The following is a 24,252-nucleotide window of genomic DNA, read 5'->3' on the forward strand; positions in this document are numbered from 1 at the left end:
GGTACACAATTCAGCAACCACTAGGATATTTCTTCGTCATTTACTCTATAGTTCATTTACCAAATAAAATGTTGTAATAATAAGATAAAAAGTAATAACCAACATCAAACTATTGTGTACCATGCAACTATGTTTTACCCATAATCTCATCCTTTATATTTTATTTACGAGATGATTTTGCAACCATCTAATTAGTCAAAATCTAACCACAAAAGAGTTTGAACTTTAAACTCACCTTACATGTTTATGTGGCTGAAAATCAGCAAGTACGTATTTATGTACTTTGTATCATATTTAGTCATGACACTACTCTTTTGATTTAATTTAAATATAAAAAATATCATACTACATGGGTTATTTCACCTCTTATCAAGGTGTAAATTAATGACATTGGTGGAATTCTTAAAGCATTTTATTGACTTTTCACTTAAAGCTAATCACACAAAAGAAGTACATACATGTTTATTAAAATATAAGTGGTAATTTATTTACCAATACAATACAATGAAGTGGTAAATTTACACACGTTTTAGACAAATTCACAATATATACTCATTTTAGCATCATTCATAAAAATGATAACCTTTAACTTTACCTACCTAAGTTTGCCAGCTATACCAAATATTACTACCTAAGAAATTACCCATCTTATTAATCCTTCTTCTATATATGCATGTGTCTCTAGTGTGGACACACTATTCTTGACTTGATGTATCAAAGAAATTGACAACCATAATGTTGTGGGCACTAAAGCAAGGTTGGTGCTAGTGATAAATGCAAACTCCTTCATTGTCAAATGTCAAACACTTCACACAATTGAACTCAAGTTTTTGGCCTTAGTATAGTATTATTGCCTAACTATTCAATTATCTCAACTTTACCCACATAACCATATACCTAACTTGCTTAGCCAAAAAATGATAATCATCCAAGCAAAATTAATTAAATCCCATAAAGTCTCTGTTTGCTATGTCCAAATAAGGTTTTCTAGTTTCATGTGCCCCAATGTTTTGTTCTTTAGGATACTAGGATAAATTTGGTAGCTTGTGGTTTTTTCCATCTTCATTGGGTTTTATGCACGTGCTCTAAAACCAATTTCAATTTGGAATTAAGCTGTTTGGATTAATGAGACTTTTCCAGCTCATTATTCTAAAAGCACGTGTCTTAAAATATAACCCATGCACGTTAAATGAGAAGTTGTGTGTGATTTAAGAAAACAAAATAGGATGAATAAATAAAAATGTATATCAAGAAAAAATTTGTTTAGATTAGTTTTAATGTTAGTAATTGGAAATTTACACAATTTAAAGGGGAGGGTAAAAATACATCTTTTATGGATAAGAATATCGAATTTAATCATAACTCATGAGTAAAAATCACTTTTTTGATATATGCAAAACTCATTTTTTTTTAGATTTCTACACTTTCAAAGAGACTTCCATTATTGGGTGAGGATATCCTTAGTGAAAAAAAATAATCAAAATAATCTAATTTTACATAGTATTTTGCCAAACTTATATGCTTTGTTTAGTTAGGATAAAATGAACATGAGAGAAACAAAAAGTGGTGGTACTCACTATTTTTGTTTTGTTTTCTCTTATGAAGTAAGGATAAGGGAAAGGAAAATAAATAAATGTTGTCAACTACTTTCTTAAAATATCCTAGTCATCACCCACAATAACACATGATAAAAGGAAAAGTTATAAAGAAAATTCTTAATTTATTTTGTTAGGACATAATTCAAATTAAAGATCTCATCGAAAACTTACCGTAGCTTGCTAAATAAAAGCTAAGAGAAAAAAATAGAGGTATTATTGGCATAATACCGACAATTGGATTTAAAAAAGCGTAGGCTTCTAATAATTTCGCCAAGAAAAAACTACTTGAATAAAAGATAGAGTGAATACAAATACAGACCAAATTAAAGATATTAAGGATAATAAACATTTTGTTCTTTAAGAAAATTTATTGTATTTTTTATTTTTTTTATAGAATTCTTATTTTTACTGTATTAGATAGATATGAATATTATATATACGTATAAATTTATTTTTATTATAATTTTAGATATTAATTAATAGTAATAAATTAGGAAGACTAAAAAAAAGTCAAATAAGGTCAAACAAAAAAAAAGACTTTTTGATTTGAATATAGCTAGTTAAAACCAATGATGTAAAAACTGTACTATACCAGTCAGTTCGACCGAAAAACTGGACCCCTAACTGGTACGGTACAGATGTTGAACTGGCCAAGTATCAAAACCAGTCAAAAACCGGTGAACCGGCCCGTATTTGACTAAATCGGCCGGTTTATACACATATATTTTTTTAAAAAAACTTCAAAACCCATATTTCCAACCCTCTCTTCAACGCTCCAAGGCACATGCTTCCAAGGCATACTTAGAATACATCTTTTGGTTTCTACCATTCGTGTGTAATCTCAGTGACATTTGTGTAATCTTGGAGTAATGTCTGAACATAGGATATGGTACAAAAATATAATCTCGATATGAGACAACTTTACTATTTGGTGTTAAATGTTAAAACTCAAAATTTAGTTATTTTGTAGAGTGAGTTGTGAACTTGTGTCATTTATTTATATTTTGTGGTTGTTAAGTGATACTTTTGGATTGATATATGTTTTATAATTTAGACTTTGAATTTATTAAAGACTTAAAGTTGTTTGTTTATGTGAATTTTGAGTAGAGTATGAATATGGATTATAAATTTGAGTATCTACCTATTTGAATTTTTTTGCTATAGGTTTATATATATATATATAAACAGGTATGTCCGGTTTAACCGGCATACGGTTTAATTACTGAACCATTAGTTGAACCACTGTACCACTATACCAGTACGCTGGTCGGTTTCGGTATGGTTTTAACAACACTAGTTAAAACTAAAAATCTTTTCATTCTAAAATAAAAAATTAAAGAAATCTAATCATACTTTCATTACTCGTTAAAGGTTGATCAAGTTTGATAGGTTCACCTTATGAAACAAGGAGTTCTAGTCCTAGAGGTATAATATCAATTACATCACGCCATCTGATGCATCCACTATAATTATTTTGTATCCACCCTTTTCTTTTCGTATGATTTTGTTTACTATACCGGTTGTTGTAGCATTATAAACATTATTATTACTCTTGCTCCCATCGGGATAAATCTGACCCCTCCCCCTGTTCCCGCCTACATATATAGGATATTTTAAGAAGTGGACATCTCTCTTAATAGCAGGATCTGGGGAAAGAATAGAAAAGGTTATTTCACAAGGGTTATAGCTTGTTTCCAATATTCAACGGCCTGATCAAACCAAGCCTCCGCAATTTCCGAATATCCACTACTAGAGTAGAGTTGAGTCAAAAGGTATGGTATAGCTGCCTTTCCGAGCGAGCCTCTGGGATCTCCTTTAAACCCCCATCATGTGGTAAAGTAAAGGGAGGATATTAAGGGAAGTGGTGAGTGGAGATTCCCATGCAGAGAGTCTAATGAGGGGAGACCTTCACATCCGGTTTGGAGGGCGGGGATATCCCGACCCTATTATCATTATGCCTTTGCAATGTTACTTGGTTCAACTCTATTTATAACCTTTTCTCGTATGTGGGACTCTCTATCTTCTTGGGTAGATAATTGATCGTCTTTAATTTTGATAGTATGTAGTTTTTATAATTATAAGTCAAGTCAATAATAATAAGAATCAAACTGGAGACGTCTTTAATTTTGATAGTAAGTAGTTTTTATAATTATAAGTCAAGTCAATAATAATAAGAATCGAACTGGAGGAGCGAAAAGCCAGGATGGCTTGGTAAGCAAGCGACCTGTTATGTAGGCGCCAACTCCCATTTCTTTCTCTTCTTTCTTTTTTAATGTCAGTTCATCAAAACAATTGCTAGATCGAGCATGCGATGCGCATAGTCTTAATTTCAAGAGCGGGTAGTCTTACTTCCTTGCCTCCACTTTATTAAGATAGAATGTTTAAGGAATAAAGTGATAAAAATGTTGAATGTTCAAATTTCATTTACTACAAAAATTATTAATATATTAATATTTGTTGAATGAGGATCTAGGGTAGGTTTTATTTATCCCCTCCTATGCAAGACCCTAGTGGGGTATGAGGAAGAGATAAAAGATGATATCTACCTATATTTTACATATGTATTTTAAAACCTCAATATAAAAAATATAAATATATATTTTAGAATATGAATAGTTTCACTCTATCACCTATTATCTCTAATGATTTATTGGGGAAACTTAATGGGTATAATATAGAGAAAATATATATTTTATTCATTATTCTATGTTATTATTTTTGTCACAAAAGAAACAAACATTTCATTAAAAAAAATTTAACAATTATTTGAATTTTTAATAAAGTAGTTATTCCTTATTGGTACAAAGATAGTTGTAAAGAGCATCGTATATAGAAGATTTATACTGAGATAGAGATTGTTTTTGTCCTGTAATTTTCATGTTGGCGTTTGCATTGAAGCTCACTACGTTAATTTGAATTGGTTTTTTCTTTTTAACCTTTGTTCTTTGATTTCTTCGATTATGGACAACTCTCTTTACATAAATAACTTATAAGCTTCCGAAAGTTTATAAGTCAATTAAGACATTATATGGTAACTAGAATTCTTTTAATTAAGTTAAGATTTGGTGAGTTGGTTTGTAAACCAAAACTTATTAGTAAGATTACTTTGATAAACTAACTGATAAGCGTAAATGGAAATAACCCAACACTAAGTCATAAATAATCTCAAATAGCTTAACATATATGGATTTATAAGTTAGCAGTTTATGAAATAAATCACATTATCCAACACAATAAACAACTTCTTTTTTATCAAATATGTGCTTTTATAGCTTTGATGCTATAGTGGATGGAGTTTTGTTGAATTGGATTTTAATATAATCAATATTATTATATATTTAACGTATAATTCTATTATTAGAGTTAGAGAAGCCTAACTAAAATTAGTTTATTTAAAAGTTGATATCATGAAATATTTTTCATCATCATAACTTTAAATAGACTAATAGGTCAGGTAAGACTTATAAACAAATTAGACTTAGCTTTGATTTTTTTGAACAGACTAACAAATTAGGCTCAAGCTTCTATGTGTTATACAAGTTCGGTTGCTTAAGACAAAATCTGACTTGACTTGTTTCCACTTTAGTCGCGAAGAAAAATGTTTTGAAGGTGTAAGAAAAAAATTATTTATAATTCAGCTTCATTGTCTCCAATTATATAAAAAAGGACATTGCTTCTGGTGGAAAACCATAAGCTTTTGCTAGGTTTATCAATTTACGCATTATGTTATATCATTCGGTCGTTCTTATCTTCATCACCGACTCACATTCATTTTATGATTATGACCATTCTCAATCAATAACAATATATTGGGAGATTTTATGAAGAAAATCAATTTTCCTATACACGTGGATATTGGCGGTGAAAATGTTTACAAAACATTAAGACAGGATCAACTTCACGAGAAGAAAAAAAAAGAAACCTAACACTATATGAGTGTGAAAATGAGAATAAGATGTGGCACAAACCTAAAGTTTATAGTGTCTTTGTAAAGGACAATTTCCTCAAAAGATAAGGTTGCCATATGAGGATGTTTGGCTTCGTGTCATGCTAATTGCCAAGTAAGATGTTCTATCTAATGTGCAAGTTCCCACTCTTTAGTTTATTCACTTTCAGGATGGAAAGTTCCAATGCGTTTTCGAATAATGAGACTCTTTTTCATTAATAAATAGATAATACAAGTACTCTTAAAAAGTAAAATATAATAATATTTATATCATTTTTATTTATAATGAGATTACACTTTTATTTTTATAATTAAAAGAAAAAACAGAACTTTTTTTTATAATTAAAAGAAAAAACAGAACTTTTCTTTCTATAATTAATAGAGAGGATCTTGTTTGTCTAACATATATATTTGTCTCCTTCTATTTATATTTGACACTGAGAATGTTAATAAATGTTATAATGACATTGTTTAAAAAGGAGATACGGTCTTGAATATTGATATTTTCATACTTTAAAAATTACTTGATTTACTTTTTGAAAGAAAATTTTCTTCTTTTGTATTTCTTAAACAATATCTATACTTCTTAATACGCAACTATATGGTAAAATTAACATTATCTAAAGATATGCATTATTCTACTAAAATCACTTATTTAACTAATTTGTAGATGAATGTGTTAAACATAAATTGAGGTGTTTTATCACTGAGATGTGTGTGGTAAATATTTTGCTAAGAGTGGCAAAGTTTAATAATTTCTAAACAACTTACTTATTACAAACTAACTTTTAATCAAATGACCTAATGCGCCAAAATTATAAAAAAAGCATGCAAAAAAATTAATATAGTAAAATATGATAAATATAAATAGGATTATTGTTTAAGAGTTGAGATAAACCATTTGAAGTCTTGAACCACTGAGCTAGGCCCATACAACAGAAACATGAAAGGATGTTGAAGAGAACTAAGGAGAGTGAAAATGGGCTTTGGTGAAAGTGTTTCCTATTTCAGATCATGCATTGAATAATAATTAATTATGACGTTGATTTTAATTACTTTACTAAAAAAATTAAATAAAATCTCCATGTGTGTATGTTTAGGCATAGACAACTTCAATAGAAACAGTGTCTGCAAAGTTCTCTACGTTAGATGGGGAAGAATCCACACAAATCGATTTTTAAGGAACTTATCGAGTGAGAATTGGATTTGGTTAGACAATATAGTCGATAAAGATTAAGAATGGGTTGCCAAAACTTAGATAAGCCCAGCACTGGAAAAATGTAGTTCCTATTTCTTTAAAGAAGCCCAAAATAGTGGCAGTAAGAAAAGAGCATACTACCAAACTATTTGCTGCCTTCCAAATTCCAATAGTAGAACCAATGAATGTTGATGTTCCATTATTATTTTTTTGTATTATTAAAGATATTTTCTCAATTTTTTGGATAATAAATTAATCTCTTTTGGCGTTTATGATTGTCCCCCTATCAATAAATGTTGTTATCATGAATTGAACTCTCGACCTTGGAGATCCAGTAATTTCTTTTTATATTATTATAATATATTAATGTACATAATTATTTTTAAATGTTCATTATATTTAATATACTAGTAATATATAATACATATAAAAAAACTCAATCCAAATTATATCATAAAGAATCACGAAGTTCATGCCACATACAGCAGTAAAATATATAAGAGCACCCATAATGATAACAAAAAAAACGTTCTTAGTAAAATAAGCATGTTCTTCGTTCAAGTTCATCACTGGAGAGGAGTGGCTCTTGTTCTTATTTCACAATGGTAAGTTAAATAAACAACGTTCTTAAAGTTGTAAGTCAATATCAAAAAATGAAAAAAACATTGTTATAACATAGAAATAAAAATGTGACTATGTTTGTGTGGTCCATATAAAAACAGAATAAAGTTGCACCATTGGAGTTGATTTTGGTTTGAGTTGCTTAAGTTGTTGGAAAGTATAAACAAATATAAAATAATCAATATGACATATTTAAGAACGAAAAATGAGTTACACCATTGTCAATGATCTAACAAGCGAATAACCTACCAAAGATGAACCTATCTTAGCCAAAAAAAAATCCACAGATCTGTGTGGAAGACCATATTAGTTTAATTTATAGGTTAATAATTAGTAAGATATGAATATTGAATAATGTGTTGATGATGTAAAAATAGCACATTTTCTCCAAACTTGTATGAAGATTACTGTGTGTAAAAATAAAAAATCAAGTTATTTTTATAGTTTAAATTTAAAACGGGTCCTTTTAAATTTGAACAAAAATTATTCATAAAGTAAATGCTTTTAGGATGGGGATGATATCATTTTCAGGATAGGAAAAGGATCTTTTTTACCCCAAGTCCCCAACTACACTAATTGGGGTATACACACGGAATCTTAAAATAAGGTTGAATTTAAGATATGCTAAATAGAATGAACATAACATAATATATTCTTAAAAAATAATATAACATGTGAAAATTAGGAATATTTGTTCAACCCATTTAAGTAAAAATAATAAAAGGATAAACTTTCTATGTTTTGATTTTTATCTTATTTCAAATTAGTTGATATTTTATAAATTTAAGATAATTAGTTTCTCTTCCAAAATTTTCTTCATTTGTCAATAGATTATTGTCTCTTATATCAATATGATGATGAGCTAGTAGTGTAATACCTCATTAGATTTTTAGGATGGTCAAAATGTTAATAGTTCAATTTATGTGAGCGACATTTATTGGAAAAAATAATTACACATCTTGAAAGAGATTAATTCATTACCGAAAGGGTGAAGAGATATCCATTACCAAAAAAATTATTGTCTCTTGCAATAATTTTTTCAATACAGAACTGAAATTGAGCAATTGTTCTTGCAATAATTTTTTTCCAACAAAAATTATATTGGAATTCGGATTAAATTTATGAAAAATTACTTTAAAATTTATACAATCTTAAATGTCAAAACATTTTAAACAAAATTGTAGGACAGGTTTCGAAGATACATACCCCACATGTTGTATCTTTGGAAGATATATTACATCAAGGGACCATTACCCTACTGTTATGTCCACAAATGCCCATTGCCAACATTTTCCTAGTTATTCGGATCAATGGACAAAATTTGGCGATTTAACTAAATTTCATGTAAGATATTCAATAAAAAAACACCCTTTCAAATTCTCGATCAAAGGATTAAAGAACGTTAGTTACTAGAATGGAAAATCTTTACGCTGACAGTGTAAAGATTTATACACATGCATATTATCATTCACCCTTCATTTAATTTTTTTTAAAGTCAACAATAATTAAACATCAATGGTGGATGATACAATAACAATGTATAAATCTTATATACTATCAGTACATACATCTTTTATCTAATTCCTAACATAACATAAGAGTAGGAAATGGACAAAGATGAGAATGGGACACACACCTAAAATTAATTACTTCAAAATTGAAGGCAAGAATAAGTGTGAGAGTGAGACATCACAATATAACAAATAAAGAAGATTGTAAGTTCAATATATCTCAAATATAAAAATTTATACATAGTCAATACATTATCCATTATTACTTTATATTACCTTCTTGAAGATGTTAATAATAATAAAACATGAATGATGTATGTTACAATAACAATGTATAAAACTTATAAATAATGAGTGTATATATTTTTTTCTCAATAAAGGAAGCCCACTATCACATACTTTATAAAATTATTTGAAGTGGATTATTTTGAAAATGAATAAATATCAATTGATCCATTATTTTTTTATATACTTCAATATAAATAAAAAATAATTAAGTTAAAGCAAATTTTGTTTTTATTAGAGTGTAATATTTATCATCTATTGTTCATGTTATTATTTTTTAAGAGTTAACAATGATTATATATAAATGATAGATGATACCGGTATAAAATTTATATATTATGAATGTATATATTTTTCTCTTTTTTTAATAACGAAAACCAAATTTAATTAAAAGAAGCCATTTCATATGGATTAAGCCATTTGGTGAAATACTAGAAAATAAAGAAAAGTGGGTAACACATGACATTGTTTTTTGAAACTCTTTCAGTATCTGACTCTGGGGCATAATTTTCGGATGAGTCTTGATAACATGGAGATCGAAGCTAGAAGAAAATTGTCCACAATGTCATTACAAAGAGTCAAAGATTGCAACTCATTGTTATTCAATATAAAATTTGGAACTATTATTCAATAGACACACAACTTGGAAGATAATCTATTGACCCAATGTACTAAAATCTTATTTAGTAAAATCTATAAATAATAGATATACACAGTCTTATTCACAAGTAGAGAGTTACTGCCCCAAAAATAATTAAAGCAACTTTTACTATATTATTACTTTTTAGTGTTAGAAATTTATAATTTTTAATTAAGGTGTGCATCATATATTTAATACAATGATATCAACTATTTATTTCCAGGGTTACATTATAAGTGATTTAATTACTGATGCCCATTAGATTTCTAAAAGCTGATAACGGATATGAGCTTAATGAGTGGATACCTATCAGGTTAACTCATAGGGGATAATGGGAACCCTACAAGTTAACGCATAAAGAAGGTTATGGTCTCAGGACATCAAATCAAATTCAGTTTTCTCTTCTCCCCATCAGAGTGAAAACGCCGGTCCCAACTCAAGAGGAATCAGGGATTTGGTTGAGGAAGACCATCATACCACAAACCTTTTTCAGAAACGTAGATCAAAGGAACACATCCATAAACATGAATTCAAGTATGACACTGCATTTTTTGATTCATATATACGTGAGAATTATGAGATTCAAGATCCTAGAATTAGTATTTCACCGATCATAAGAAATTCCCAACATTTAGACCATGGTTGTGAAATAGAAATCAGATGTTAACATTCCCATATATAAAATACCCGCACGCTTGATATTGATTAGATAAAAAAAAATGTCTAGTTATGACTAGATAAAAGTATTGAAAAAAATTCTAATAATCACACAATCAAAATTGCTTTTAGTCCTTTCAAAAAAATTGATCTTGGTAATAAAAAAAGATAGAGGAATGTAAGTAACTAAGTATGCAGCAAATATGTAAATTTGATTTCTTCTATTAACTCGAATAGTTACAATGCATTAACATGTTGAGGACCACTTAGGTAATGAAAGAAAAGGGTAATCCATTTTTGAAGCAGAAGTCAAGTAGTGTACAAATGATTCTGCCACTCTAAGCTTTCCATTTACATATCAAAATTCTTCTAATTATTTCATAATTCAATATTTTCAATCTGCTTTTTGTACAGCAGTCTTAAACAAGAGGATGTACAATTTTTGATCCATTGAGAAATATAGAAACCCTCCAACTGAATGTGTCACAAAAGACCCAAAACTAGTCCCCACAATGCAGTGCCATGCTGGCCCATACACCCCATCAAATTCCTGCAAAACTTCAACCACCCCATTAACCAAATTCATTGACCAATCAATCACAATAAAGGCTCTTTTTTTTTAAGTTAAAAAAAACATTTACTGATTATTAAATATGAATGGTAGATAATATAGTAACAATATACAAAATTCATATATCGGTAATTGCATTTCTTATCCTTAGAATTATACTCACTGAATCAACGATCAAAATCAGATAGTATAATTTGCAAATTGTAACATAGGGTCACTAGACAAACTAATCCAGCAAAAAGATTATCTTGAAATCTTTTTTCACCAAAGTTAAATAAATTCAGCTTATAATCCAATAATCATAATCGATTATAAATCTTGAGCTATATGAAACATTCAGTAAGTGTACCTTTTTTAGGGACAATGCAAGGGTCTTGGATGTGAACTTCTCCATACTATCCAAAGCTTTTCTAGCACAATCCACAGCATGGATCTGCATAAATGGTGGCATATCAGCTGAAACCATTTTGACCCCATTGATTGCAAAAGCATCTCTTAAATCAACCTGTGACCCAGAAAAAGATATTCTTCTAACCCCACTTGGGGCCATAGAAACTGAGCTTCTCTTAATAACATCATCATCATCATCATCATGTAACTTTTCATTCTTAACATCCTCAACCATTTTTTTATTGTGAAAATCCATTTTTTCATTCTTCAACAAGTCCTGAACCTTACTCTTTGGTTTATCTCTAGAACCTCTCTTGATAGTAGTTCTTTCCTTTTCAGGATTTGGTTTGAGGGTTGAATATTTGGAGGGTTCAACTATGGCAGAAGTAGACATGGCTCTGGCTTGTAAACGGGTATCAACAACAAGAGGATGAGGCTGTTGGTGTTTTTGTTTTTGTTTGGTTTGAGATTGTTGTTGTTCTTTATGTTTGTGTTTGTGACTATTACTCAAGTTAAGACTTGACAAGTGTTTTACAATGAAAGAAGGCTTATAGGGTTGAGTGAGATCTGAAGGGTGCTTTACCATATCAGAATCTGTTGATGAAGGTTTTGATTCTGAAGCACTCAACTTTTTCTTTAGGGTAGTTCTTTGTGACATGGTATTGGAATGGAAGAACAACCAAGCCACTGAAAAATGGAGAAAGAAGCTAGAATGGTTTTCTTTCTATTATCTCTCTCTCTCTCTTAATTTGTTTATTTAAGGAGAAAGATTTAGAATTTTGATGAAGTTGGTACTATCTATAACTAAGAACTAATTCTTTTCTGACTTTTATCAGAAATTGAACTCTTAACATTTTTGGAGAAGTGGAAAGCAAATGGTTGTGGTGGTCACTTTGGTTCATGTGGATGGGAACATGTGTGGTGAGATCGATCTACTAAAGGATCTAAAGTGTTCTGTTTGTTTCTATCACGCGCTAAGAAGAGCGTGGGATTGGCTCTGGGAATAAGGAAATGTTGACCGTTGACCTGAATTGTGTTAGATCTTTACGAAGGAGAATGGGAAATGTTAGGCCAGGTTTGGGAGGTACTATTCCTATTTCTAGTGAAATTATATAGATGGTAAAAATAGTGAAATTTTATTATTTAAAAAAAATATAATTTAGCTTATTGTTTTTTAAAATAATTTGTGAGTGTGCATAATAATAGCATATATCATGTTTAATTTCGCGGTAAAAATAAATAAAAACCGTTCAATTAAATTATCATGGTAATCGTGTTTGTAGTCTCGTGGGCCGTGACACACATGTGGTCGGTGATATAATTAAATGTTATCCTCATTTATGAAGGCAAAAATGGAAAAATGATATTAATAGAAATTGAGCTATTAATATTTTTATCATCATGAGGATCTAGTGAGACCTTACACAACTAGACAAATACATTATTAACCATTAACATGGTGTTTGAGAAAAATGTATATAGTCTTTTATATGTTTATGATATCGTTAATCATCCATTTATATTTAAGTATTATTGATAACTATTAAATTTTAAATAAAAATTACAAAAAAATGATATATTATCTATATATCAATCTTTACAATAATAATAATATATAAATACTTATAGTCATAAAGTGATTTAATGGTTATATTGAAATATTTAAGGAAGAAAGTGAAGAAAGTTGTGAGTTTGAGTTAAACCCAAAACAAAAATACTAATATTTACCCGTTAAAAATAGATAACCAATACATATTACACTTGATAAAATTTTGGTTTTTCACATTTACTTTTATGAATAAATTTACCTCATCCTAACAAATATAGATATTTTTCTGACAATTCAACATTTGTTTTTATATTGAATATTAATTTAATACGTATATATTGATAGTGTAAGTTAATCAACTTAAAATCTCAAACAAAGTTAATACAAATTAATATAAATAATATATTGACATTGTAAAAAACTTTACATTCATTCATAATACATAAATATTAAACTCATTTTATAACAATATTAGGATGATTTATTAGGAGAGCATAACAATTCCCATTAAAACTAATTCTTGGAGTAGGCTTGTTCATTCCATTCTTTAGGAATAGAACTGTGATTTTCTTATGAACACCATTATGGGATGCTGCATGATAATTTGCTAACCTTAGCAGGGAAATCACAATAGTGATGAAGATGTTATTAATTGAAAACTAAAATGTTATCTTCACTTTTCAATGAGGGTAAACACTTTTTCTAGTCCGCTAAGGTGTACTAAGTGGTAGGTATCATTTATTCACTACAAATTTATATTAAATTGATCAAATAAAGTATACTGCAGAATGGTCATAATATATTTAAATAAAGATTTATACAATGTCATGCAATAATATAAATAAATTAGGAGTATAATATCTCCTGTATAAATTACGAAACTGGTGGGACCAAACTATAAAACATAGTTCATTTGTGTTTTTTAAGGAACAGTTTAAACTTGGTTTGTTTTATGGTATAAAAATTTAGAAATTGTTTGAACTGAGTTATTTGATTTTTCAACCAATTTTATGACATTAATTATTAATTTTGTATAAATTTTATTATTATTATTATTATTATTATTATTATATATATATATTACTACTTACTAAATTATTATATATGTGTTATTTTTTCAATGACTTAATGATTTGGTATCTTATGACTTTCGCGGTATTGAATTTGGAACTAATATATACTATAAATTGTTATATATGATAAAATTATATATGTTATTAATTGTTATTTATGTTACTAAAATGTTACATACGTTACTAATTGTGAATTGTATGTATTCTTAATTATGTTATTAATCATTATGTATATTACTAATTGTGAATTATATTGTTATATATGGTATTTCGCATTACATAATTGTTATATGTGTTACTAACAATCAGCTATGAGTTTCAATTTATTTACCCATATATTTATGATTTACATAATACTAGTGTTTTTTCTTTGAGAAAAAATATATGCACCAATAGTGTATAAATTTTGTACATTCTCATTACATTATATATCACTCATATATAATTATCATTGACTATTCAAAAAATAATACAAATGAATTGAGAATGATTTAGTGATTGTGTATAAATCTTTACATTAATAGTGCATAAATATTACATTTTTTTGCATTTATGAGCAACTAACGTCTCATGGAATACATTTTAAAAAAAGAAAGAGGAAAGTTGCAAAACCAAACCATTTATGATCGCCCAATTCAGATCCTATAACGAAATTTACAGTTAATTGAAGTGAACACAATTATATTTTTTGTGTTCCATTAGTAAATTGCAGTAAAAATGGAAGTGGAGAAAACCTTTACACCCAAAGTAACTATTGTTAAAGTTGTTAGTCAATTTCAGTTTGTTAGTTGTAATATTGTTTTCTTTAATCGATTAAGAATTTAATTAGTCGATTAACTAGTTAGTTATTAGTTAGATATTGTAGTATATAAATAGTGATTCCTTATTTCTTGTAACTTCTTTTCAATAATATTTTCTCATTTCTTCTTGTTCATCAAGAAGATCTCTCTTATCCATGACTCATACCATTTTAAACATGATATAAGAGTAATAATTATTGTTCTAATAGCTTTTGCTTATCCTCATATCTTTCCAATATTTAACAAAGAATCATCTTGGTGAACCCCTTTACACCAGGGATGGTGGTGATTGATGATGCTTTAAGCCATAAGAATCTCTCTTATGAACTTGGAAGTAGCAAAAGTAGGCACCCACGAGCTTCAAAAGAATCATTTGAGGTTATGTCAGGTGTGGAAGAAAGTCGACTCTTTAGTTTAACAACAATCACATGGATAAACAAGTTTGTCAATCTTGGTGGAGAGCAGCTTGTTCCATATCATGCGGTCATTCTTGCTGTCATTTTGCCTTGCATATCAAATAAAGAAGACAAAATTAGAGTGGTTGCTCATGAAACCAATGAAGAACTACGAGCCATCAAGGTTGATCTGGCTGAAGGGTTTTATATAGAAGCAGTCCTCTCAATTGCGAGGAGGATCTCAATGTTCAAGAAATGGAGGACTTTCTTGATCTTGCTAATGACAATACTCATGCATTTAATCAACTCTTTTTCAATCAATGAAGATATTACTTTCTTTTCTTATTCTTCATCCTTTTAAACCCCAATTGTCCCATTTCTCATTTCTTTATACTCTAGTTTCTTTACCCCTCTTTCTCATTAAAACACAACATTATAGTGTGTAATTTTTTTCCCCATTGAGGGAACATATAAGAATCAAGATTAATGTTCATCTCATTTCTCTCTTTCATCCTATTGGAACTTGATTGTGGGTGTGAAATCTAAAAAACTTTCAAGTCCCATATAGAAGAGTTTTGAAAGAAAACAACTCCCAAGTTTCACATTGGAGAGACCAGGAATTTGGAAAAAATCTCAAGTTATAAATAGAGGTATTCTCCCCTCATTATAATTTGTCCTAAGTTGAATGCGTTTTCATTCAACTTTTTCTTTCTCCCTCATATTTTTTGTCGATGCATTTCCGACAAACTTCTCCCCTTTTTGTTTCCGTGGCACTAAGAAATGGCACAGGTAGCCATATTGTAGGAATTTTGAGAACTGACATTGGTAGTCAGTGTTAAGAGGAAAGAATTGGCACATGTAGCCATATTATGGGGATTTCGAGAACTGACACATGTAGTCAGTATTGGGAAAAGAATTAGCACATATACCCATATTATTGGTATTTTGAGATTGATACTAGTAGTCATATTGTGGATATTTCGAGAATTGACACTAGTTCATATTGTGGTAGGTGTATTCGAGATCGGTTCTTACAGTGCAGTAAGAATTCGATAACATAGATCTGAACTGTTTTATCCTGGAGACGACGTGTTGATAATTTGCTTGCACATTTTTAGCAGTGTCACGAAACGTCTTAAAGAGAGCGACCTGGTCGTGACTCAACCAATAAGTATTATTTCGCGTCATTTAGAATTGTTGCAAGCTACGGTAACAACAATTTTAAGATGATTCTACTGTAACGACATTCGTAGATAATATTAGTGGACCGAACAACTATGAACTGAACAAATCATTTCAGTTTGATGGGACAAATTTTTAATGTTAGCAACATAAGATGAAAGTTTTCTTCACTATAAGAAAAGTTGCACACGTTTTGAAAATCAATGTCCTAATATTGTTGGGGAAAGCTGGAAAAAAAAAGGAAAATGATAAACTAACTATTAATATAGCTCTCTCGAATGAAAATGATTACTTTTATGAATTTCATTATGAATGAGTTGTTAGATGATCTCTATAATTACTATAACTCATATATGGCTGCCAAATTAATTTGGTATGCACTTGAAAAATAAAGAAATATGATAATGAGGAAGTTAAAAAAACATATATGATGTTCCCACTACCTCAAGTATCAAATGACTGATAATAAATCAGTAGAGTCCGAGTCTTATGAGATACATATAATTGCTTATAAAATCATTTCTCATATATGCTCTTAGAGAGTTAAACTCACAGAGCCTATGAATGTATATCCGTTCGGTATGTTGTAAACAACAAGGCGTACAGGTTTTACGGCCTTAACGCAAAAGTAAACATTGAGTCTAGCAATGTTGACTTCAATGAAGAGAAATTCCTTTTTAAATTGAGGAATAGTGGGGGCACATCAACTAGTCACGTACTTGTGATTAGTGATAATGATAGAAAATGAAAGGTTTGAAATAGAACATAGAAGAAGTAAGATAACAATAATTATTAGAAAGTATAGATCTGACTATATGGTATATATTGGAGGATAATTCATCAACTCTCCAAGAATTTTTGACTTATTTGGATGTTGATTTGTGGTGAGAATGCATAAATGATGAGATGGACTATCTAGAGTCTAAAAAGAAATAGACTATTTTAGCTCAATCCACTATGGAAGTTGAGATTATAGCACTAGCAACAACTAGTGAAGAAACAATTGGTTGAGAAGCTTGCTTGCAGAGATTCATCTATGGGAAAACATATACCAGTTGTGTTGATCCATTGTGATAGTACCATAGTTATTGCAAAAAAAATTGAGAACAACTTTTATAACAGTAAGAAACGACAAATTTGTCGTAAGCATAATATCATTAGAGATTACTCTCTACATGAGCTCTTAGAGTGGATCATGTACACATTGAAGAATAACTTAACAGATCCTTTGATGAAAGGACTAGGTAGAGAGAAAGTCCATAATACTTCTAAGAGTACGAGACTATTGCCAATAGAACGAGGATCACTCATGATGGTAACCCGACCTAACTGACTGAAGATCCCAATAAATAGGTTCAATGGGTAATAACAAGTTGTGAAGTGATATGAGAATGAACATGCTATAAAATTATAAGAAGCATGATTCCTGTAGCATATGTAAGGATGAGTTAAAACTCTTAATGAGATCTATACTCCAATTGGAGTGGAGTACCTAGGCTATAGGAGTACTCTTGATAGACTCACCTATGTGAATGTGGAAGTGGGGGCCGCTTCCTATGAAATTTTGGGGCATAAATTTCTAGAGCGTTCACTATACTGGGATAGATGTACAGGGCCTTTAACGCACAGGCTTTACAGAATATACATTTGAAAAGGTTGTCTGTGGTTTGATGCTAGAGATAGAGTTCAAGACTACGAGTCACTTTACTAAAATCTGGATCTTACTCACCATGCAAAGGTTCAAGTCGCATGACACCTTTGTTTATGCACAATCTTATTGAGATCGCAAATATTCTCGGAAATCGTTTTTTAATTTCAAGTGGGGGATTGTTGGAACTTGATTGTGGGTGTGAAATCTAAAAAACTTTCAAGTCCCATACGTAAGAGTTTTGAAAGAAAACAACTCCCAAGTTCCACACTGGAGAGACCAGGAATTTGGAAAAAATCTCAAGTTATAAATAGAGGTATTCTCCCCTCATTATAATTTGCCCCAAGTTGAATGCGTTTTCATTCAACTTTTTCTTTCTCCATCATATTTTTTGTTGATGCATTTCCGGCAAACTTCTTCCCCTTTCTTTTCGTGGCACTAAGAAATGGCACAAGTAAACATATTGTGGGAATTTTGAGAACTGACATTGGTAGTCGTGTTAAGGGAAAAGAATTGACACACGTAGTCATATTATGGACATTTCGAGAACTGACACAGGTAGTCAGTATTGTAGGAAAAGAATTAACACATATACCCATACTGTGGGTATTTTGAGATTGACACTAGTAGTCATATTGTGGATATTTCGAGAATTGGCACTAGTAGTCATATTGTGGTGAGTGTATTTGAGATCGGTTCTTACAGTGCATTAAGAATTCGATAACAGAGATCTGAACTGTTTTATCCTGGGGACGGCGTGTTCATAATCTTGTTGCGCATTTTTTGCAGTGTCACGAAACGTCTTAAAGAGAGCGATCTGGTTGTGACTCAGCCAATAAGTATTATTTCGTGTCATTTAGAATTGTTGCAAGCTACGATAACAATACATCCGTTATGATTGGTTTGCTTCTGTCAAAAAGATGGTTAAGTGTTGGATGAAATTGATTATGTCAAATGGTGGTTAAGCGTCAATATCACTTCACGTTCAGATTTCAAGACTGGGAGACGAAGATTCGCTCACCAGCAAGAGGAAGTTTTAGAGTACGTGTGATGTTTATCATAATCATTTCAAGCTTGGAATGCTTGACACATTCCAGCTTGAGGGGAATGTTAAAGTTGTTAGTCGATTTCAGTTTGTTAGTTGTATTATTGTTTTTGTTAATCGATTAAGAGTTTAATTAATCGATTAACTAGTTAATTATTAGTTAGACATTGTAATATATAAATGATGATTCTCTTATTCCTTGTAACTCATTTTCAATTCAATAATATTTTCTCATTCCTTCTTGTTCATCAAGAAGATCTCTTATTCATTACTCCTACCATTTTTAAACAACTATCTTATATTTGAATAATGGTAAATATTACTTTTTCCATAAAATTCGTCTTCAACTAATTTGTTAACAGTTATTATACACCAACATTAGAAGAGAAAAAACTCAAATTCAAAATGTTATGAATTAAACATAGATAAAGTTCAACTCAAAAGATTAGTCTATTAGGTGAAAGATTTTAAATGTTAAGTAACGTATTGTGTTTGCTATATTACCTAATAATATGAGATTTTTAACATTGTCACCTCAAAATTAAGTATCACATTGAATTTATTATATTAGTTGTTGGACTCAAAAAATATGTATTATATAAACTTTTTATATATTAAAATATGTATATATCTCAAAAAATAGGCCATCCAATAATCCAACGCTCTAGCATTTAATAGCTCAAGCATCTAACAACATATTATAAGAGCATTAAATAAACCTTTTACAATTAAAAACATTAAATAAACTACTGTGTTGACATACTTAACCCACATATTTTTGTATCTCTTTCAATTACTTAATTGGGTAGTGCCTCTCAATTAGAATAAACAAATGTCATTGTTTAAAGGAACCAAACTAAATGATTGGTATGTAATTAAAATAGGTGCAACAATTTCATTCAATTTATAAATGGATTTAAAATTCTGAAACTGACTCGTGTACGAATGTTCTTACAACGGATGCAGGAAAAGTAATACAAACCGTATTGCTTAAGTTATTCAAGACTACACTTCAATACAAAAGATTATGAGTCAGACCCTGTATATATGCAAACCACTTCAATCATAATTTAATGTGAATGATTTAATATGTATATACTCATGTAAATGTTTTTTACATTATTAGCGAATCTCCACATTCATATTTTAATTAATATTAACTTTCAAACAAAATTATTATAAATCAATGGAGAATGATATATCAACAATATAAAATACTTTATACTATCTATGCATAAATTTTAAACTCTAATTTGAGAATCATATTTCCAAATATCTATATACCTTCAATTAAGGAAAAAGTAGGATATGTAGCGTGCGTTGCACAGAACCATGGTTTTGATTTATGCTTAATATTTTTATTGTTATTATAACTAGTGTAGCGACAGATTAACTCAGAATTTTATTTTTTAGTATCAAATATTTAAGTTTTATATATTTATTTTGGTGAATTAGAATATTTTTTATATTAAATATATTTTATATTATAATTTTTATTGAGTAGACTTTATATTATATTTTTTTGTCTTTATTTTAATTGTCAAATTAAGATGAGAGAGTACTAATATATTGATAATAGTTACATATGATTATATGATTTTCTTTGTAGAAATTAAATAGTCTTAAGGGCAAAATAGGAAAGCAAAAAATACATTATATATGGTGATAATTATATCATGTTTTTCCTTTATATATAGTATAGATATAAAAACATTGAAGTATAAATATATATAATTATTATAATATATAATATAAACTGAATAGCATTAGTTGCTCCATGAGATTCAATGAATTTTGTCAAGGTAAAATTCATCCACGAGAATCATGTATATGAAATATAATGTCTTATTGTATTTGAGTATTTTTTCGGATCTTATAGATTCAAAAAAGTTTGTGGGGCAAAACAGTTCATACAAATTTTGCTCATTTATCTTATTTATCAAATATGTTTATTTGTTAAGACTTCTTCTAACATCAATGTTGAACAAAGTTGACATTTTGATTAATTTAATGTCTTCTAACAAAACTCAGATTATTTATTACTTAACGCCTATTTGGTTTGTTGATTTTTATATTTCAGATCAAACTTTATTTCTTTTTTATCTTCAATTTATTTTTATTTAGCTTATAAAATTTTCCTTTTAATTTTATATTATTATTTATTAATTTTTATTGATAGTTTGCTAGCCCATTTTAAAAATAAATATGATATAAAAAATTGTCAAGTAGATAATAGATATAAACAAATACGTTTGTTTCAACTTTTAATTTATGGGCATTTTATGAGCGATGACTTATGGACCGAATCACTTGTTTTGCATTATGCAATGAAATTTTAATAAATAATATAAAAATAATAGTTTTTATTTTTATAATTTTTAAATGTTATTTTTTTATTGGACATGTACATAGATAAGAACAGCTAATCATCATTCTTCTATTGTAGTGGTATTTAGTTACTTCAATTTCCTTCTAGAAGTTGAGGAATTTTTCCGAGTTATTTTTCAGCTCCAGCTAGTATGCATGTACCAACAAGGCATTGGACACGCACATTATAAAAGATTAGTTCATTATCTATATGGTAGGGGTAATGTGTTGGTGTACAAAAAAACTAGTGTATATGTATAGACTTGTGTATCAAATGTAACATAATCTCTTCTTCAATGAAAATGATTTCCCTCCATTACTCTCTCTTCTTCTCCTCCTTAATTCTTGAGACAAGTTGACAAGCTTTTCATATTTACTGTTATTATTTATTTCATTCCTAGATATTCTGAACATGAGGTATGATCAATTCAATACACAGAATAATAGTGATGAGAGAATTATATAACTATCAGGTTGTGAATTGTTCTATATTTAAGAGTTTGAATGAGGAATGAATTTTCAACGATATATTATATGTGCTAGCTTCATTGTTCATAGGTTCACACTGCACTGTGTCTACTAAGTATATGGTGCTATTGATCAAGCAAGGATGGTTTAGGATTCCATATAATGATATTACCTTTCCTAACTTCGTGTCCTTATTCTTGTCTCATTTCATTTATATTAAGACATATGAAATTAATATATTAATTTAATAAAATAAAATTAAAATGATGTATTATTTTTGATTTGTTGACAAATACTAATTAGTGCACAACATGAGACATGAACTTTTAGAAAATAATTAAAAGGATATGATGGCTAGAAGCAGTGTTGTTAAAACCGTACCGGTTATCAAACCGGTCAGGGTACTGGTATAGTGGTACAGTGGTTCAGTAATTAAACCGCATGTCGGTTAAACCGGACATACCTACTTATATTTATATATATATAAACCTATAACAAAAAAAATTCCAAATAGGTAGCTCAAATTTATAATCAATATTTATAATGTACTCAAAATTCACATAAATAAACAACTTTAAGTCTTTAACAAATTCAAAGTCTAAATTAAAAAACATATATCAAACCAAAAGTATCACTTAACAACCGCAAAATATAAATAAATGACATAAGTTCACAACTCATTCTACAAAACAAATAAATTTGGAGTTTTAACATTTAACACCAATGAATCAAAGTTGTCTCATATGAATATTATACTTTTCTACTAAATCTTATCTTCAGACAATACTCCAAGATTACACAAATGTCACGTTAGGAACCAAAATGTGTAATCTAAGTATGTCTTGGAAGTATGTGCCTTGAAGGGTTGAAGAATGGTTGGAAAGATGTGTCATCTTGTAATGAATTTTTAAGTTTTTAAGTTTTTTTTTTTAAAAAAAATATGTGTATAAACCGGCCGGTTTAGTAAAATACCGGCCGGTTCACCGGTTTTGACCGGTTTTGATATTTGGCCGGTTCAACACCTGTACCGTACCGGTTAGAGGTCCGGTTCACCGGTTTTCCGGTTGAACCGGCCAGTACGATACGGTTTTAATAACTATGGCTAGAAGTCCAATATTAGGTAACATAGTAAACTAAATGTGATATTATGTTTCTCCACCTAAGATTAATTTTTTAGAAAATAATGAATGCACTAATAGTGTATGAGTTTTATACACTGTTATTGCATCATCCGTTATTGGTATTTAAAAATTGTTGACTTTTCAGAAAAAGTAATCTAAATGAATAGTGGATGATATAGTGTCTGTGTATAAATCTTTACACTGACTATCTGACTATGTATAGATTTTACATTCTTAGTTTTTTGGGCTAGACTCTTCTATATACCTCCTAATAAATGGTCTCTTTCATTTAGAATTGTGTTACTAAAATTTTTATTTATATGTCAGATTAAAGTATATTAGTGAATAGGTGAGTGAAGTCACCAAAAAAAAGCTAATGTCAATCAAGAGTGAAAGTTGTGGATATCAGTCCTTAAACGGGACGACAATATTATGAGTTACATATTGAATAACGTAACAAACTCAATATAATACTTAAGTTATGAAATCTGTCAGTTTTTTTTACTCTCCTCACATTGAATTCCAGACTTAATGTAAAGATAAAATAACTCTCATCTAATATGCATGATCCCACGATTGTGTATTTAGGAAATGTTGGAATGAATTGGGTGACTTTACTAGTAATTATTTAGTGGCTTTAAGAAATTTGAGTTATTAGATAAAACGGTGGACGATTTAGATTTTAATTTTAGTATAAATCAAAATTCAAAATCTAAGTTGTTATTTTCATCCAATACCATTTAAATTTCAAATCATCTAATCTTTCCCAAAAAAATGTATGTTCATAAAAATAAGAAGTTATTGAAGTTTATTTTATTACTCACTCGGCACCAGAAATAGGCTTGTTCCCACTGCCCAAGAAAATTGTTGAAGGTCTCAAAGTGTTGGCAGAGAATTGAATTGGGAAACTTGATTTTATTTTTGGTTTCCCAGTATGTATCATCGCACTGGATGCAATCTTGTCCGAGTCGGAAATATCCACATGTATGTAGGGTTAACTCTCTTAACGGGCATTTTTTTCATTCACAAGACTCAAACCCGAATTCTTACTTAAGAAGACTCAAACATGTATCACTTGAGTCAATGTCCCGTTGGTATTCACTTTTTGTTGCTGTTAGAAGGTTTACCTCACTTCATTCATTACCTAAAAATAAAATACAACCATAGAGTCAACACAGACTTCAAAG

At 29.3% G+C, this 24,252-nt stretch overlaps 1 protein-coding gene across 1 annotated transcript; it reads right to left on the minus strand.

Annotated features, from left to right (window-relative positions):
• Nucleotides 10,732–12,198, minus strand: LOC109362871. Its single transcript, XM_019608941.1, has 2 exons — nucleotides 11,377–12,198; nucleotides 10,732–11,006 (listed from the first exon to the last, which is right to left on the minus strand). Exons 1-2 carry the CDS (start codon nucleotides 12,073–12,075, stop codon nucleotides 10,851–10,853), a joined length of 855 nt encoding a protein of 284 aa, XP_019464486.1. The 5' UTR covers nucleotides 12,076–12,198; the 3' UTR covers nucleotides 10,732–10,850.

The sequence above is a fragment of the Lupinus angustifolius genome, chromosome LG01 (assembly GCF_001865875.1).
Source record: "Lupinus angustifolius cultivar Tanjil chromosome LG01, LupAngTanjil_v1.0, whole genome shotgun sequence".
Classification (NCBI taxonomy): Eukaryota; Viridiplantae; Streptophyta; class Magnoliopsida; order Fabales; family Fabaceae; genus Lupinus; species Lupinus angustifolius.